Source organism: Nilaparvata lugens, chromosome 10 (genome assembly GCF_014356525.2).
Source record: "Nilaparvata lugens isolate BPH chromosome 10, ASM1435652v1, whole genome shotgun sequence".
NCBI classification, from domain to species: Eukaryota; Metazoa; Arthropoda; class Insecta; order Hemiptera; family Delphacidae; genus Nilaparvata; species Nilaparvata lugens.
The window spans coordinates 46,159,505-46,179,834 of record NC_052513.1 but is presented as its reverse complement, the minus strand read 5'-3'; the positions used below and the strand labels follow the sequence as shown (position 1 = coordinate 46,179,834).

General features: G+C 33.7%; 1 protein-coding gene across 4 annotated transcripts in view; it reads left to right on the top strand.

Annotated features, from left to right (window-relative positions):
• Positions 1-20,330, top strand: part of LOC111057289 (beta-1,3-glucosyltransferase-like) — a 280,534-nt gene that overhangs the window by 93,228 nt on the left and 166,976 nt on the right. For 3 of the 4 annotated variants that reach the window (XM_039436983.1, XM_039436980.1, XM_039436982.1), the window contains exon 5: positions 71-182. The exons of the other annotated variant lie outside the window; for it this stretch is intronic. In XM_039436983.1, the coding sequence (XP_039292917.1) occupies positions 71-182 (112 nt within the window). The remainder of the gene's footprint in view (positions 1-70; positions 183-20,330) is intronic. 4 annotated transcript variants of the gene reach the window in all.

Sequence of the window (20,330 nt, the reverse complement as noted above, 5' to 3'; positions counted from 1 at the left end):
ATGAGTACAATAAACACTATTGTGTTCATGAACTACAGTTGAATAATTTAACTTTTATCATTGTTTTCAGGCTGAACAAACTCCACAGTTGCAATAGTTCTTGGGTTTTCTTTGCAGAAGAGAAAACTCAAATGGATTTAACTGAGCTAATCAATCTCGTCAAAGGATATGACAAGAAAAAGGTTAGTTATTACTGTAAGGAAACAGTCCAGCCGAGTAGGACTGATTGAAATATAGAAACAAACAATTTTAATAGTACCGCTGAAAGCCATCTGCTCGAGTGTGTTGACATCACAAGCAAACATAATCAATAACATTTAGGCTACTTATATGCTAAGTAAAAAAATCTGGTGTGGTACACTTACATAACTTTCCTTGGTCATTGATCGAGGATAATTTAGGGGAATAACATTATGCTGATTGGCGGCTAAATAATTAAAACTACGATTATACTATTGTTATTCTGTTCAGAGTACATTTTCCTTCGTTTGAATTTTTGAGGATTTTTTAAAAGTTGTCAAAACAGCTGTTCTACAAATAAAATATCGACATGTGTGTTCTTTTGAATAAACTGCTCTACCTACCTACCTCATGCATGAGAAGGAGGTTACAAAGTAAATTTCTCAAGGATGGGGTGGACCCCCTGTTAATTTCTCAGGGAGGAGACTCATGCCAGCTAATAGAGCTGATATATAAATATACAGGGTATGAATTTGAAAAAAAAATCGGTCAAGTCATTTTTGAGAAAATCGTGATAGAAATTCAACGAAATTCATTCTTCTCAGGAATATTACGGAGCTCCTGCAATTTTGCCAGAAATGAGACTCATGTCAGTTGATAGGGCTTATAAATAGCTATCTAGGATATAAAATTGAAGAAAATCGTAAGAGTCGTTTTCAAGAAAACCGTGAAAAACATGGTTTTTTAGCCATTATCCGCAATTTTTTCTGCCATTTTGGATTGAATTTTATTGAATTTCTTATTGTCGGATCCTCATGGTATAAGGACCTAAAGATTAAAATTTCAAGTCAATCGGTTAATTCGGAATGGAGTTCTCGTGTTCACACACACACACACACAGATCAACACCCAAAAATCATGTTTTTGGACTCAGGGGACCTTGAAACGTATAGAAAACATGAAATTAGGGTACCTTGAATTTTTTTTGGAAAGCAATTCTTTCCTTACCTATGGTAATAGGGCAAGGAAATTAAATTTGAATATTTATGAAAACAAAAGGCAATTTGTGATCTCAATAATACCGTTAGTATAACTGAAATTAATAATTTATAATAAAAATGATGAAATTCTATGCCCATTTTGTTGTTAGTTCATACAACACTTGAAAATTTCATTCTTAATTGAGACGCCGATTAGTAAACATCCTTGTTTAGAGCTGCGGAACATAATAACAATTGTGTTGTGATTATTGCAAAAGTGAGTTATAGCTGATAGACTAGTGAATCTATCCATTACGTCACATATGAGATCACCGGTCAGGGCGCCATATGGATTAATTCCGGAATTCGAGGAAGTGGAAGAAGAGCAGGAGCAATCATCATCTTCAGGACAGGTCCAGGAGTCCCGTACAATGGATGAACCAGCAGAGCAATCTACATCAAAGGTAATCAGCAATGAATTTTCAAATGATTATGAACTTTTAAAGCAGATAAAGCATGATTAATCTGCTATGGGTGGAAGCGGAATATGAAAAAAGAAAAGTTCTGAGAGCTGATTTCGACAGATTTATTTCAATAACTCATAAATTGTCGGAAACAATCATCAAATTAGAAACAAGGTTAGTGACAATTTCACAGCTAGCGGCAGGGCTCGGAAACACCAAGAAGGGTATTCAGGAGTCCCTTAAAAATATAAATAAGGCGGTAGACACTATGAAACAAAGTGAAAGTAGGCCTACGTTAAGCTATGCTGATATGGTGCAGTTGCCAGGAAAATCGAAGGACAATAAAGTTGCAGGGAACAATATGTTAGGAAACTACAACCACAGGAGCATATAGTTATGTTGCAGCCAGTCAAACCAGTCCTGAACGAAGTGGAAAACAGTAGAATTATTAAAAATGTATTGCGGGAGAATATCAAAAACAAGGACGATATTAGAGTTAAAAAGAACCGTGAATGTAAGAGGAGGTGGCCTCATGATTTTTCTTAATTCGGAAGAGGACAAGAAGAAAATAATTGAAAATGAGGCGTTGAAGACTGGAAATATGAAAAATTTGAAAATAGTTGAACCACAGAATAGGAAGCCACGTTTAATAATTTACGATGTCCCTAGTGATTTAAGCAAAGAGGAACTAGCTGAGAGCATTTTCAACAAAAACTTTGCTAGCTTTGAACTAGGAAAAGAAGCATTTTTAAGCGGATGTAAGCCTCTCTACAAGGTTGGACCAAAGAACAAGGAAGTAGTCTTCGGATCATTGAATGTGAGCCCGAGATTGAAAGAATTCTAATAAATAGGAAACGAGTCTTTGTTGACATGACTTCTTGCAGGTTAAATGACTTTATTTCGGTTCAACGGTGCTTCAAGTGTCAGTGATTTGGTCACGTTTCAAAGTATTGCAAAAAAGAAAGTGAAGTCTGCGGTCACTGTGCTGAAGATCATAGCACTAAAGATTGTCCAAATACAGCCAAGGAAGCAATATGTAGAAATTGTAAGAAGAACAAAAAGCCATCAAATCATAAAGTTCACGATCCACAATGTCCTAGCCACCAGGAATCATTGCAGCAATTGATTGAAAAGACTAATAATTATGGGATTGTTTAAAAATAGATATTGTTCTCAAAAAATAATAAATCAGGCTGGGAATATTGTGATGGATATTAATGAAATTTTAGGTAATTTGAATGATACATATAGAGTTCAACAAAGATCAAAAAGTAGGACATCACTCGTATTTAATTTTGGGAGTTACACTGACCTGAATATTTCCTTCGCCAGCGTAAAAAACGAAAAAGTAAATATTTCCAAGGGCATTGCTACCGTAGTAAGTAGTAAATGTATGAGCATTGATTACTTCAATAGCCTAACTACTATATTTTCACATACAAAGCAAATTGATGCGTTGGTGAAATCCGACGAGACATTGAAAATACTCAATTTGTTTTTATTGACAGATAATAGTTACTTGCTTTCCAATCTATGATCAATGAATGGGCTCCAGATAAACAAGCTCTGACAGTTGGAATTGATTTTTTTGGAACCATGGCTGATGTATCTTGTATTGATATCTTAAGTACTATCTTGGCAACAAAACATATTGAATATGTGTCTTACTACAAGGGTATAAATAATCTTACATTTTTAAATATTCCAGAAGAGAAAAACAATGAGAAAGCATGTTCAATACTTACCTGAAAAACCACCCAAACATGAATTTATAAATAGTATGCTGGAGCTGAGAAATCTTCTGAGTCAACATGATCAGATAAATTCTATTATTCACTATGAAATTCTGACTAACATTACAAAAAAAACTTATTGAGCTCTCATTTGTACCTAATAGAGATAAAGCGTAAAGATATGAATATTGTGAAGCTCTTCTTGGGGAATTACTATCGCCTCCAAGGTTAGGTCGACACACGTATAACGAATCTTGTACTGAGTCACCAGTATTGAGGTAGGAATTTGAAAATGTGTGTGTGGACACTAAGTGAACACCAGACTGACTGAGTCACTACAAGATTCGTTACAATCGTCTGAATCGCGGGAGGCATAAACACTCGCTCACCCTTGATTCTTCTTATGACTGATTGTATAATGATAAAAATTTCAGAGGTAGTGTAGCCGTCGCTAGACACTGAATACAGTTATCTTGAAACTATTAACTGTGATAAACAGCATATAAAATCATACTGGTTGAGCAAAAACCCCGATGTAGATAATCGACGGGACTGCGTCTCTAATAAGTTCCGAAGAATTAAGATAGGGTGCTAAGGACCAGAGATCGTTCGGAATATACTTCAAGAACAGAGTCTTGTCGGGCTTTATGCTCTATTGTAGGAAATTATATTATCTCCAGCTGCATCTGCCATACAGTCGAAAAATTCGCTCCCAAGCCGAGGTTGGTCACAGATAAAAGCTGATATATGAGCAGGTAAGGACAGAGAATAGGTAATCTCGATCTGACCCCGCACACTACATCCACATAGATCTGTTCCAATATCCAGGTTGAATCAATTATTTCAAGGATCGTACTTAATCGGTTTTTGATAATATAGAACGTGTCAGACACAATAATCGACAGGCTTAAGAAATAATTGAACTCAGAAGACGAATTGACAAAGTGGAAATATAATATAATAAAATATATAATTTGACAGTGCAGATTTAAAGCTTGGATTACAGATTGAAAATAGTTCAACATCGACAAAATAACTAGAAATTTGCTTGTGCTCGCATGATACCATGCATGATCCAACAGACTTTATAATTGACAAATTTAACAGTTTTTTAAAAATAATGAAAACAAATCATAAAAGAATTTTAAAATTACTCAAGGTCGTGGTTCTGACAGCGGAGGATAGTTAATCAACTACAAGTTCCTATAAATTCTATACCAGACAAAATCTAGGATCTTAATGGTTATAAGTGCTTGTCGGCGTGGCCATTACTTTAACGAAGAAAATTTTATATTTTTCTGCACTATATTTCTTTTTCAAAGTGAAGATTGGGGCCCCAAAATATAAAACTCACGTGAATCCTCTTGGTGGTCATGGTTTCTTTAGATCAAATTTTGTATGATTGGTGGCTGGTCCAGGCTTCGGTCTTAGCACGTGTGGAATTTTAATTAAATATTTCCTTCACCAAATAAATTAGGGAATAATTAAATTGGGATTTCTAGAACAATCAATTGATGAATAATTTCACAAGATAATAGATAAATTAGCCTAAGATATTGGCTCACAGATAAAAAATACAAAAATCGAACAAAATTTCACTAATAGGTCTTTGGTAACTTTTTAACAAGGTCTTAAGATTCTACTGCACACCCACCTAACAAGCTGAAAAGTAAGCATATTGCTTACACTCATACCTCAAGAATGGATTGAACTATTTCCTTGAAAGTTCGTAGGACTCAACTATATGCTTTTACAAAGAGCATACGCTTTTCATAATTTCATTATTTCTTCAAGTTTTTCTTATTTTAGCTATTTAAACATGAATTTGCTATTTTGGAAAAGAAGCATCGAGAAACGAATTTGAAAATACAGTGACCTTTAGAATAACAACACAAATCTAAATATGTTTGAATTTTGTTCAAATTCCTGATAGTTTTGCAATAAACTGAGTCGTTAAATTGCAAATTTGAACCAAAAATGAACCGTTACATTGCCAACCTAGTTCGAGGGTTATTCTCCAGAGAGCTCTACTGTTGAAACGTAACCCCCACCACCTACTACTTACATACTAAGACTGCCCAGCAGTGTATCAATGAATGAATTGAATGAATGACCACAAGAAAGAGTGGGAATGGGAGGGGAATAGATGAGAAGTCTGTTACACTCTCTCTGTCTCTCAATTCCAGCTAGCTTTTGCCATATCCATGCCATGTGTGACTTATTAGTTCGTTGAAACGTGACAGTGACAGTTCATCCAGTCATTGTGATAAGTTACTGTGGGTTTTCATTTATAGAAACGTTTTACCTTGTTTATTCTAGACAATCCTTGTTAGTGAATAATACTTTTTCTATTCTATTCCTATTGACTTCGAATTACGTGAAATGTTATAAAAATGTTGAAGTGCATGCGACCAAATTATTTATCATAAAAAATGGACGAAACGCCGAAGCCTCATCAAAGTCGCCGACGCTTTAGACACAAAAGTGGACGCAGATTGAAACTTAGCACGAAACCGCTTAAATGAAGAGGAACAGCGTTAATTCAATACTGGGCTTCCAAAAGGTAAGCTAATATTTGATACACATCAATAATTTCCTTCATCAAGAACCATAACAATCAATATATCTCCATTTGTAATTTGAGTAATAAAGCTTCAATTCTCAATCGAATATACAATTATACATGTCAACGTTTTTAGAAATATTGAACAGTTTCACGATTCTATGCTATGAAAGCTCAGGGAACTTGGAAAACACCCATTCAAAAAATGTCAATTGTCAATTACGAATAGTGTAATCGGCAGACCTATCTTACACTAATTTTACTGCATTTTCCATAATATATTTTCACTATTTTTTGAATGGGAAATTCGTCATTGCCACCTATGAATAGTCCTATTGATCTTGTTTTTTTTTTTGTAATTCCAGGGGCAGAGGCAGAAGTGAAGCTCAGACCGAAGAGTATAATGACTCCGAAAATTCTACGATAAATACGTGAGTTACCAAATTATCTTTCTGATGTAGATATTCTGTTTCACGTATTTGTTATCAATTTCCAACTATCATAGATTGAAGAAAGCTCGGGTGTATTCAGGATTTACAAATAATATTAAATGTTTTAAAAATAGATTCTTTTTTGCAAATCATAACTGTTATGTTCAATGGACTTTGGTGGTACAGTTTTCTTAGATCCACTATTATTGAATAATTGGCCATAATGTTTGGCCATGCTTTTATGTTTTCATTTCCATTCCGGAACACAGTACTTTCAAGTATGGAATACTGTAATAAGCATTTATGACCGTGAATAACAGTGTCTTTATCTTCTTATTTCCAGGGCCTCTGACGCAGATTTCGTCGCTGAAGAAAGCAATGTCTGTGACACTTGTCCAGAAAACAAAGACGTTTATGACACTCATACAGAAATAATGTAAGTAGAAATCACTGTATTTTTTATTTGAGATTTGTTAGAAAAATATAATTTCTATTTTCCAGTAAAACTGTAAAAGTTTCAGGGATTTCTTTCTAAATATTTTTTGAAATGAAAAATAAGAAGATTTCATTTAATAAAAAAAATCAAGTTCGCAAAAACACGCATAAGAGAAAGTGATAGGTCATCAGAAATAAATCATTGGATAGGTCATCATTGGAAAATGAATCCTCACAATGATAAATTGATAGAAAGCAACTACTTCCAATCTGGTGTGGCATAAACGTTATTTTTTATTGAATGAAGGGTGAATTCCTGCAATAGATATTCCATTCTAGAGCTTGTTAGACGACCTATATGTTTTATTCACCATAATTTATTGACAATTTGTTTTTTCTTGTTTTTCAGTGCAGAAGAAAGAAAAAGAACAGAAAGCAGCATCACCAAATTATAAGGTAGACGAATAGTGGACATCAATTCGTTTATTGTGCAAATTCAACAAATCGATGACCACTTACCATTTCATTGCGGTTTTAAAGATATGGTAGTAGTGAAAGAACGAAGAATAGGATTAAATTCGTGTACAACATTGAAGTGTAAAATGTGCAATGAAAAGAAATCTAGAAAGAGAAATGAAAAGAAAGAGATATTGATAAATTTGAAGTTGTAGGGTATATAATAATAGTAGCTTCAGTTTCTAGTGTAATAGTAGTTCTAGTAACAGTATAGTGTATATTTATGTGATATTGAATTCCTGGGCTGACTAACTTTAGGATATAGTTCAATTATCTTCTGACTTATTGTAGTTTATCAATGTAAATTAATAATTAATCCTATTCTATAAAACTAATTTACATTATCTAGCATGTTTACTTGAAGCTACACAATTTTTCCAACAAATCCGTCTAAATTGATTAAAAAATAGCTGGTGAATGCAGCACTTCTAGATGCTTTAATGTTTCAAGAAAATGTTTAACTGTTATTTTTATTCTTTTTTCTATTTATTTTATTTATATATTTTCAATTTTATTTATTTATCCATTACTATAATCTTTTTTGTTCTAATCTTTTCCATACTGTAATCATCTTGTTCAAAAGAACAATTTCATTCTTCCCAAACAGGTTCTGTAACCTATGGGTTATTTCCAATTATTTCATTTTATTTGTATATTTATTATTATTGATTTATTGTTAATGCAAGTTTGATTTATTGTAAACTGTAGCCTATGTATATTGCTATAATGCTAAAAATTCTATTTAGATTTGACTTGAATTGTACAATTGATTGTAGATTACAAAACTAATAATTTTTTCAATGTATTATTTCACGGAAATAAATTTTATTTGAATTTGAATTTGTTTTTTTTCAATTCAGAACCTGACAAGAACTTAGCTTATTTTTAAATTTACAAATGCCTGTTATGAAAGATTTTTCGTTACTCGCTCATTTACAAGGCCAAGAGTCATCAATATAAATAATTATTTTTGTATAACAGATTTATACATACTGTATTTTAACAGTTATAGGCCTACTGATATAATAGAGAATCTAGCAATGATTTTGTTCAAATTGGTGTGAAATAGGTTGGAATGTTGCATTTCAAGATACGAGCAGCACTCATGAGAATAGCTTTGTCCCTTTTCTAGCATTCAATAACGTAGTAGCCAAATATACTTTGTCGTGTCTTTGTAGGAACGTGACTCATTGTTCCAGAACCAGAAATCATGAATGGAGACAGAGGTTTTTGTCATTTCTTTCTCCCTCCTTTTTGTTGCTCACTTGTAGCAATGGTCAATTGGTGGGGGAGACACTTCTAGACTTCCAATATGTCTTTACTCCTCCAAACGAACTCTCTCCAGCGCTGAATCTGTCATAGTGGGAAGTGGCGGAACTAGAATACGAAATTTCCGAGGTGTACAGTAGAATCTTAACGGTGAGGATTTTAAAAGGGAAGTGTCTTGCCTTCTTCTAAGCTCTTGGCTAGAACCATCTTCTTGGAATCTGCATTAATATGCATGAAAATTTTCCATTGGTAGAATGATTATGACGTAGGCATGACGTCAGTGGCAAGCAGTGAAATATAATTCCTTTGATTACAATAATAACTTAATTTGTTGAACTCTTCCTCACCGTCGGTCTTTGTTTAGAGTGGGTTTCGAACTCCCTCACTCTATACGGTATTTTGCCCGGCGCCAATCAATTACTATGAATTGATAAAATAATTACTTTACTGTAACTTCACTCACTGAACTAATAATAGTATAGAAGAAAAAGATAAAGAGAGATAGATCAGGGTCATGTGTAAGGGAATTTACGAAGTGAAAGGCAAAACAAAGGTTAATTATGAATTTATTATTGAACTTTAAATTTATATGAATTTATAAAAAATTGATCAAAAATATAGTAATGATTAGAAATAAATACAAGATGATTAAGTTTTAGAAAATATAACAGTTCAAGTTCAATTTTATACAACAAAATTTAACAAACAGTTCCTATTTTAACAGGTTACTTGAAAAGTAAGTTATAAATCAAAATATTGAACAACTCTAGTTAAAAATATGATTATAGTCAAAAATAAGAGAATTGATAAATTTTAAAGAATGAATATGATTAGGGGAGCCTTGCTTTAAAAACTATCATTTGTGCTTAGAAGTGAATTTCAACTGTAAGCTTCAAGAAATTAATTAAGATTGTGTCTTACTATCACAATCATTTTATCAATTACTCAATGCTGATCAATTTGATAAAGCGATCATTGAATAAGGAATTAAAAACGTGGAAACATTAATTAGAGTATAATATTATTTCTCTCAACATCCTTCATATCTTGTCTGTATATTACATAGAATTAGTAGAACATCTTGCCGGTTCAATATCTTTAATCCTTTTGGAGTGCACTCTTAATTCAGGAAAAAAATGATATACACATATACACATACTTTAACCAGGTGATAGTTGTGTGTTACGGTCACATACAATATTTATCTTTTATCTTGAGCAGCTTTGTAAGTCTTTTTCTAAAAAGTATATAACTTTCAAGTCCCATCGACATCTCCTACTTTATACAATATTGATCTTCAATTTGTTTTAGAAATTCATCACCTTTGAACTCCTAGATCTTCCAGAATTCTCGATAATGTAAGGGCATACCGGTTTGGAGATAGAGAACTCTCATTTGTTACTACGAGAAGGGATACTCGTAGAAGGAATGAATAGATTTTATTTGTCAACATTTGAAAAGATGAATGGCTTCAAAGGTTTTATACTGGAGGTTTTCTATTCAAAGTTTTAATACCCCAACAATTATAAAGTTGAAAAAAGGTACTGAATGTAGCCTATTCCTCCTAGTAATACTTTGAGTGATAATATGGACCTATACTTCTTCAATCAGTGTTTTATCAGCATAATAATTAGGCTTGGCTTGAATACTCTATAGTTATTTCGAGCTTTCTCGTTATTTATTACGTTGTACACATTCGAGCTGTTTCCTTTGTTCATTGTGATATTCTTCTGCAAACTCAACCAATATCTATCCTTTCAAAATTGATTCTAATACCAATCTCAATGCAGAAGACATATAAAGGAAAAGCTAATATTAATTAGATAAAAGTAAAATCAAGAGCGGTTGCAGAGAATAAAGGTTGTTAGAGCAGGGCATTCCATCAGTGATTTGAAAGGAGAATGTGGATGATCAACGGATGAAGATGATAAGCGCACCACTTTCCTCCTTATGATATTATATTATGATATTTGATGATTTCGTTTGTTATTACCAATCAATTGGATTGATCAACAATTCAATTTCAATTTAATTTTCGATAAAGAACTTTATTGGTTTCAAAATTATTTACACTCAGTGACCAAGGCACAATCTAGTAACATAACTTTTATCACATATACATCACTCACACTCTATGTGGTAGAAAGCCCCAATATATGGAACAAAAGGAAGTATGGGGTGATAGTATAACACTCACATTCATAAATGCATTATAAACTGAATAATTTGCTATTTGAAAAAATATCTTAAAATACGCCCAACTATATTATCTTTCCGGTATAGGAAAATAATGTGGAGATTGAAAATAATTGGAATTTACCACGCACATTTTCCTGTTTTAAGTTTATGAGAGTTCAATTTCTAGAATTGAAATGCCCTCCGAGTTGATTAAAGAGATTGTCATCCTTTCTATTCTTTCAAACAGGAATTCAACCGACCACTTGCCTTATAGAATTATCAAGTTTATTAGAAGGAATATATTGTAGGATACTTATAGTATGAATTCATATTCATACGCATACTTTTCAATGTATGATTCATTTTCATTAAATTCATTATTATTGAATCATGAAGAGTTGATTTTCCCTTTCACAAATAAATAAAAAATGAGAGTTCTACAATAAGTACCAATTGAGAATTCCTCTTACAAATAATTAAATTAGAAATATGTGTTTCAGAATACGAGATCAAGTATTCAATACAATTATTGAGAATTCCTCATGCGCAATCCATGCTTTAATATAATATTCGCCCTTATATTTTTTGTTATAGTTTCCAATTAGAAAGATTCAACCAGAAAACTATTTCCTCATCAAGTATGTGAAAGCCATAATTTTCCTGAAAAAAGAGTTCCTCCTAAGGGATTAGGCAAGAAGTTCTATTGATTCTACATATGATATACAGTACACAGACAAGATAAAGGATTGTGAAAGAAATAATAGTACAATCAATGTTTCATGTTTTAATACCATTATTCAATGATCGATTTATCGAATTCATTGGCATTGAGTTATTGAATTACAAAAGAGCCAGGAAAAGCATGTTAATTTTCAATAAGAGAGCAACAGGTATTCGATGTAGGCTCTTACAAAATCAATCATTCTGAAAGATCCAGTCGTCCAAAAGTATTGAATTTCTAAAAAAAAATTAAAGATTAATTTGATAATATTCTAGAGATTGGAGTTAGACTCACTTATATTCTATAAGGAATAATTGTCATACTTGGAAGATGTTGGAGTACATTGCTCATTATAATGTAAATGTAGTAACAGTTTGTAGCATTCGATGTTTTAATGATTCCAGTAGTCCTTCATTATTGTACTTTCTTGTGTATGTCACTGCAATAAACTGTATTTATTGATACACGAATAATTCTAAAATCAATATAACAATAGGCAGTGTTCGGTAAAGATGGTATTGTGATTAAAATTCATTCAAAGACCTGGCATGCTGCCCAAAAGTCTTCATTCAGTTTTAACAATCGAAACCTGATATTATTCCAGCAAATAAGTTTGAATTTCACGGCCATTCCCCAATTTTATTCAGATGTTCATACCTTAAGATTAGTGTGGTTAATCTCTGATGAGAAAGTCGAAAACATTTTTTTTAATTTCCAATAATTGATAGATACCCAAAAGTCAAATTCTTTTATATTAACAGCCCATTTTTTATATTCTCGAGAGAAGGGATGTTTAAAACCTTTATGGTCGCTCACACCATTAGCATCCACCGACCTTGCCACCCACTGAAGCTTGCAGCTCCTGAACACATGCCTTGTATCCCCAAAAATTCCCTAATGTAATGCTTTTTGTCTGTCATCTTGAACTTGGAAGATTTCATTTTGTGAAAACTGTACTTGTTCTATAGTTGTTATTGTCTCTCTAAGGGCCATTTGCACAGTGACAGTTTAAACGAAAATTCCATCTTAAACTGGATTAAATCCATATCAAGTCTCGTTTGTTATAATGTGTTACATTTTGAGTTTAAGCCACCAGCTGATTAAATTCAGTTTAAGCTTTGACTGTGCAAATGGCTCTTAATTCGGTAATTCCCTTTCAACTGATACAGCTCATTGGGGTTTTCAGGGTAATCTCCTAGATTTCTACATTTATTGAGCATGCTTGACTTATTATGCAACCTCAAATAAATAAATAAATCAACTTTATTAATCAACTTTAAATGCATAAAAACGGTGCTTGTACAATTTTTTTCCTCTACATATTCTGACAACATGAAAATCTTAGTTTATTGACAATGCTCTACAAAATGTTTTGAGTTATGTGCAATACAAGTTCACGGAGCCGGTCACTGGTTGATTCAAACAAATCTCGAATCATTATTACAAAGACGAAGTATGGCAATGTTTGATGGACCTTCATGAGGAGTAAAATTTATTTACTATATGAGAATTGGCAACACAGCTCAGCGGACCAAACATAAGAGCACATTTCACGCAGCAATTATAATATTGAAGGACCTTCTTGAGGAGTAAAATTTGCATGCAACTCCAATGTTGGCGCCAAATCAAGACCAAGTCAAGACCCAACATGGGAGTAAATTTTATGTAGCAGAATTATATAAGCACTTTGGAGGTTAGAAAGGACCATCATGAGGTGAATAACTTTACAAGGATCTAGATTAATTATGGATGAATATATCATAAATTGAGTGAAATATAACCATTCAGCGAGTCAAGTTCTTCAGGTATAACATAATAGTTTCATTTTGTGACTATCTGATTAAATTTGAAATGGGGGGTCCCGGGGAACTACATAAGAGTTGAAATTTTACTGGACCCACAACAGGCACAAAAACGTAAATAAATAAATAAATAAATAATATATATATATATATATATATATATATATATATATATATCAGTTGCTATCTAGACTTGATAGCAGCCGGACGTACTCTGTGCACAGTACTCCCTTATCACTTTTTAACGGCTAGTCTCATTCTGTTTTGATCGAGTCTGTCATTTTATAAATCATAGTGAGTGAAATTTTGTATAGATAGTTTCATATAAATATGGCTTTTTGCGGCACATAATGTAGAGATCGGGAAAAAGGAAAATGTTTCATGCACTGGTGTATGTGGCCTCATATTCCACCCATCCTGTTGCAGTGTCAAATCTTTGGAAAATTATGAGAAATTGGGTGCGCGAAAGGATACGTGGTTATGTGATAGTTGTAAGGCTAGCAAAAAATCATGTAGTAAATACGATAGTAGTGGTGTGGTCACGCAGGAGTTCATTAAGTTAATCTTAGATGAAAAGTTTGAAACTCTATCGACACAAATGAGAGATTTAAAAAAATATGTAACGGGTTTGTCAGGTTTTTTGGATGATGCACTAGCAAAAATTACCAGCCTTCAGGAGGAGAATAAAAAGTTTAGTAAGAACTTTGCTACTATTGAATCAGTGAGTAATATCCTGAAAAAGAGGGTTTCTGTTCTTGAGGTGAAAATTGACGATATGGAGCAATACTCTAGGCGTTTGGATATACAAATATATAGTCTCAAGGCGAACAAGTTAAAGACGTAGTGGATAATTTGAGAAAAATTCTGGGAATAAACTCTCCAATCGATAACGTAGTTACAATGCACCGTGTACCGACCATCAACTCCGAAAAGTATCAGCCAATCATCGTACAGTTCTCAACCGTGAGCATAGGGAAAAGTGGTTGGAAGCATACCGCAAGAAAAGAGACATCAATACCACAGATCTATGGCCAAGTTTTAAATCGAAGAATAAGATCTTTGTCAATGAACACCTGACAAGAAAAAACAAAACACTACTGGTGGCAACAAAGGATACAGCCAAGCAGCGTGGCTATCAGTTCGTGTGGGTACGACAAGCAAAGATCTATGCTCGTAAGGAACCTAACAGCCCTTGAGAGACTATTTTATTTATTTTATCTTTTTCTCAAGTCGAAATAGTTATTTCTTACGATATTATGAAATATCAAAACAATAATCTATATTATATTCATGTTTTTATGAGGTAGTATGTATAATTTTTTTTCTTATCCACATGTAGAATAGTGATAGGAAGTCCTCAAAGTATTTTCTGTTATTTTTCCAATTCTAATTTCATAAGTAAATTATTCCGAAAGTTGTTTTTGCCTCCAACTTGTTTTCAATCTGATAATTTTCTTCTGTAATAAAACTCGTCTAATCTATAACTGCAATCTTATCTCTATTACTGCAATCAATCGTTCATTCTATGGAAGAGGATGATTTAGAATGCAACAATACTATTTTTGATTATTTCCAATCTGACTTTTTCTCTCCTGATAACAACTATAATATCATAGGAGTTATCATGCAAAATATAAGAAGCGTTTGACAGAATTTTGATCAATTTTTAGTCATGATAAATTTAATATTAAAGACGACCCAAGATAATCATTCTAACGGAAATTTGGATTGAAGATAATGAAATAGACCTTTATAAGTTAGACCATTATAAATGCTTCTACAAATGTGATTACATGAATAGATCTGGAGGCGTTATGGTTTATGTCCACGATACAATAAAATATACTGAACTTAATAATTCATTTTCCACTGCAGACTCCATTTACTTAAAAATTGAGTATGAAATTTCAACCTTGCTCTACTCGCTGCCTATCGCAATCATAATAATTTACCTAGTATGTTTATTAACGAGCTTAGTGATTGGCTTGAGAAAAATCCATGTGTGTTAATTCGATTTTTTAAGGATATAATAATATAAATACTCTCATAGATGACAATGATACGACTGATTACTTGAACTTACTCTCCTCATCCGGCTATAAATGTTGTATAAGAGACATAGCTAGACCTGTATCTTCAACTTGCCTTGACCATCTTTTTGTTAGATCCAGTCCGCTCCTGAGATACCAAAGTGCAATATTTAGAACGGATATTACCGACCACAGCACAATAGCCGTCACTTTCAAAAAACCAATTATACGTTTTTTTCAACAAGAGAGATATATTGGCGAAGAACGAAATGCAAGAAAAATATGTTATATAAAGCTGAATGATAGATTGCGTTTATGTGATTGGTCAAATATCTTCAACTCGCCCAACATTGATGACGCGTGAGAAAATTTTTACAAAACTTTAGAAGAGTGTATGATTAGTTCCTTAGTTCCTAGGCCTGAGAATTCTCTAACAAGAGCTAAAAATATTAGTCCCTGGATCACGAGAAACATTCACAGAAGATTGAAAAAAAGAAATAGACTATATAATGAAGTAAAAAATCGACCTTTTGACTTGCAATTGAAAAACTATTACTTCAATTTCAAAAACAAGCTTGCAGATGACATAAAAGCTACTAAAGTAAATTAATATAGCCAATTATTTGAGAGGAATGCTAACGATAAAACTGCTCAATGGAGAATAGTTAATAAAAATAACGGGGAGGAAAAATCAAAACAACACTTTTGCAAGTATTAAAGCAATGGATAATGATACAGTTATTACGGATTCACAGTTCATAGCAAAAGAGTTCAATGAATTTTTCATAAGAGTCCCCAACAGTGTCAAAGATGATCTACTCAGGATCATAGACCCACGCTTTCAAAACCCACCAGATAATTACAACGAGGTTTTCCAAGCACATTATCGTGATAATTCCTTATTTTTATACCCTACCACCGAAGAAGAAATATTAATTTTCAATCTAATCAAAATCATGCCGAATAAGAAATCAACTGGATACGACTCTCTTACTAGTGAAACATTGAAACAAATTCTTTCAAGTGTTATAACAATTTTATGTCAATTGTGTAATGCAAGTATTTCACAAGGTGTTTTTCCTCAAATACTAAAGAAGGCATTTATTGTCCCAATTTTTAAAGGTGGTGATAAATATTACAACTTAATATTTAGTTTAGACATTACATTTTTAAATCTAAATTCTGACTCTAAGTTTCGTTCTCTGTAAACAGTATTTTTCTTATAAAATTATTATCATTGTACCGCAATGGCCGCAGATAATAATTGTTATTTATTTCATTCAGCAACTCTCACCTTTATATTATGAAATTTATATATAGAATGATTGTAAACTGGCAGCGTCTATAAAAAATTGCTGCTAGTATAATTCTGAAACTATTAGTGTTTTAAATGTTGTATTACTGAAAGGCAGAATAAAGTTCATTTCATTTCATATATAAAAGCGAAATGGCACTCACGCACTGACTGACTCACTCACTCGCAGAACTAAAAATCTACCGGACCAATAACGTTCAAATTTGGTAGGTATGTTCAGTTGGCCCTTTAGAGGCGAACTAAGAACGGATTTTTCAAGCATTTCCAAAGATACGCCCAAAATCTGCGTTTTCCAGCGTTTTTCAGCTTTTTCCCAGCTTTATCGAGAACAAATGAACAGAAAATGTTCAAATTTCGTACAGAAGCTCAGCTAGGCTGTAATAATGTTGTGTTAAAATAGACAAAAAGTAATAGACAAAAAATGTTAAAACTTGGTACAGAGGTTTAGCAAGGGTCTAAAAATTTTGTGATGAGGTGACTTTAATATTTCATCAAAGATACGCCCAAAATCAGCGTTTTTCCAACGTTTTTCTCAGCTTTTCTGCGTTTTCTCACCTTTTTCAATAATTGATGGGAATATATTTTAAAAAATTCAGTACACAGGTTAAGCTGAGGTGGAAGAATTTTGTTCGCCAAAGATACGCCGATATAGTAGATTTGTTAGGTAATAAGCAGTCTGGAACTGTTGGCTAGCAAGCTGTCGATAATTATTATCAATCTCTAAAACAAACAGAGGTTTGTTAGGTAACACGAAATCTGGTAATCGCATATTGTTAGCCAGCAAGCTGCACCTGCTAGCCCAATACAGGGTGAAGGGTATAGGTATGAGGTATTTAAGATTTAAATCTCTCTCAATCGTCAGTTAATCTATAGCCTCAGGAAAATCAGGATTTTCCCAGGGAAAACCAGCAGTCAGAAACAGGTGCACGAGGAAAAGGTTTATACAACGTTTAGAAAGAATTTACGTGTCTGGAAAATTGCAATCATGATGGCCTCGAGTCTGGAACTGAGGCCTCAGGAAATGCGGGATTTTCCACAGGGAAAACCAGCAGTCAGAGACAGCGTGTACAAGGAAAATTATTATAGGAAGTTTAGAAAGGATTCGCACATCTGAGAAATCTCAATAAGGATGGCCTCGAGCCTGGAACTGAGGCCTTGGGAAATTCGGGATTTTCCTACAAGGAATAACAGCCAGTAAGATAACTACAATTATTGAAGGAGGTGGAACTCCCTACAGGAATAAAAGCGAGTCAGAAAACTGCTCTCATATAAAGGTGAGGATTTCCCTACAGCAAAGGAATCACATACAGGCGGCCAGTTCTAACATACAGTTACCTGAATCATCGTGAATCCTAATTCAGAGAATTGCGAGCTGGCCCTCAGTTCCTGTATCCTAACTAAAGAGTTGTACTGATTGAAAACTCTAGAAAAACACTACAATTTGCGAAAGACTAGGAACCCACCAAAATTGAAGCAAAGAGAGCACAGCTAAATTGCCCCTTACTTGTTTGATACAGCATACTTAGAAACCCTGTAGGTATCTGTACCATAGGTCAACTCGAACACCCCAAGTGATACGAGTTGGGGAAGAGATAGCTACAAGGAAAGAAAATCCCCAAGGAAGATTCAACTTTGATTTGTTGGAAACTCATCCCACAATATTCTATTCAATGGCATTTAGAATAAAAATATCCCTCTAGAATGACACTACCAGGAACGTCGCGTGGAGAAGAGAACGAAAATTGTTCAGTAACCAAGTAGCCAAACAACTGACTATATGCTCTCTGCCCTCAAGCCAAGCCATGGTCGAGTAGTAGTGGTCGGTGGTGGAGGGAGGAGATGGACCAATAAGAAGCATAGAAGGAATATCATGCCATCGATCACATGACAGGGGATGCTTCAACTGATGATTATGAGAAGGGTGGATTAATGGTGAAGATGATGATATTACTATAGTAGATTAAAAAGGTAAACAACGTCTTTGCGAGAAGTTATTAGTCAAGCCATCCCCCACTCATCCAGAAAGACCACTATCTCTATGGTGTTGCTGCTGCTGACTGAAATAATAGATTAGTGATTCCCCAACTCATAAACAAAATCGGGATAAATCTGGCTACTAGTATGACATCAATAGAAGGGTTGACTACAATGACGGCTTTAGCCGTGCAGAGGAAAAAAGTTGTTGGGAATAGCACTTTGGGAAGTAAATTGAAATAAAATGATTTTATATACACAATTTAACTTAGGTTATGCGTTAAATAATGATGATATTCCCCAGGGATGCTGAGGATGATGATGATTGCCAGCAATGAAGAAGATGATGATAGTGACTGTGCTTCCACTCTGAGATAAAGAAACTCAGCCAAATCCTATACAACATAAAGATTCTACGAGGGCTATCAGGAAAGTAGATTACGTTTTGGAATAAAAAAAAACAAAGTATGGGAAACAAAATTGTATTCTATACGAAAGAAAGCCACACTCAAATACTACTTTTCTACATAGTCACCATTCAAGTTGAGGCATTTATCATAGCAATGTATGAGCTTGGAAATTCCTTCATCAGAGAATTCGGCTGCCTGCGCCTTCAACCAATTCGTTACTTCTTCTTGCGGCACTGGGCGTCATCATCAAAACGCTGCATAGCCAGCCTAAACTTCACAAAATTTGTGGAAACCTCAAAAAACGTTCCTTTCAATTTTCACAGACTCTAGCATCGACTTTTTTGACAAGTTCGACAGTCACCATGCTGGGTCTCCCACTTCCTTCTTAGTCATGAACATTGGTTCAGCCATTTTTGAATCTTAAATGACCCACTGACGCATTCCACCTTCAGTGATAATATTGTCCCCATACACTTCATAAAGCTACTGATAGATTTCTATCAGTTGACAGTTTTTTTTTGCAGTCAGAAACACTATTACTGCATCCAGCTCGCAGTTTATGTGATTTTCAATTAGCACAGACATTTCAAACCATCACAGTATCTTAATGGAGCACAGCACGAACCTTTCACTAGCACGGCTAGATGCAACTAAGCTGTGCAATGCTCAGACCCCAAAATGGCAGCACTAGCTCCGACCCTAGCAGACACAGACAAAAACGTTATCTACTTCCAGGATAGCCCTCCTACTTCACTTACAAAATTCACTTCGTGATATCATGAATAATTTCTGCACCATCCTACTTTATTAAAAACTATCAATACTTCTGAGCATGAGATAACTAATGAAGTATTATGACATTGTTATGGGTTTCTGCACTAATAAAACACTCAAGGTGATTAATACTGATTAGATTCACTACTTACAACACTATAACACACAGAGATTAACTAGAAACAACAATAAACTGATAACTAGGTACCTAATAAATTACACAGAATTATCAAGAGCTTACGTTAAATAATATAAATAACTGTTCAAGAATAACTGTCACCAAAAATAATAAACTGTATAAGCAACTACAAAGCCCCTTTATCACTAGTCTTTCACGATAAGAGAAGAAACGAGCAATATATGACTGACTAAGCATTGTTGGATAGTTATAAGCCCTGAAATAGCAAAAAATGGATAAAAACCTGTTATTCAAACAAATACACACCTTCAATAGCGAATATATCGGGAACTTCAGCGAATATCACGAGATTTTACCAATCAAAAAGTGTAGAGAATAAATTTATCAAGCTTCATTTTTTTATTATTAGCCATGTC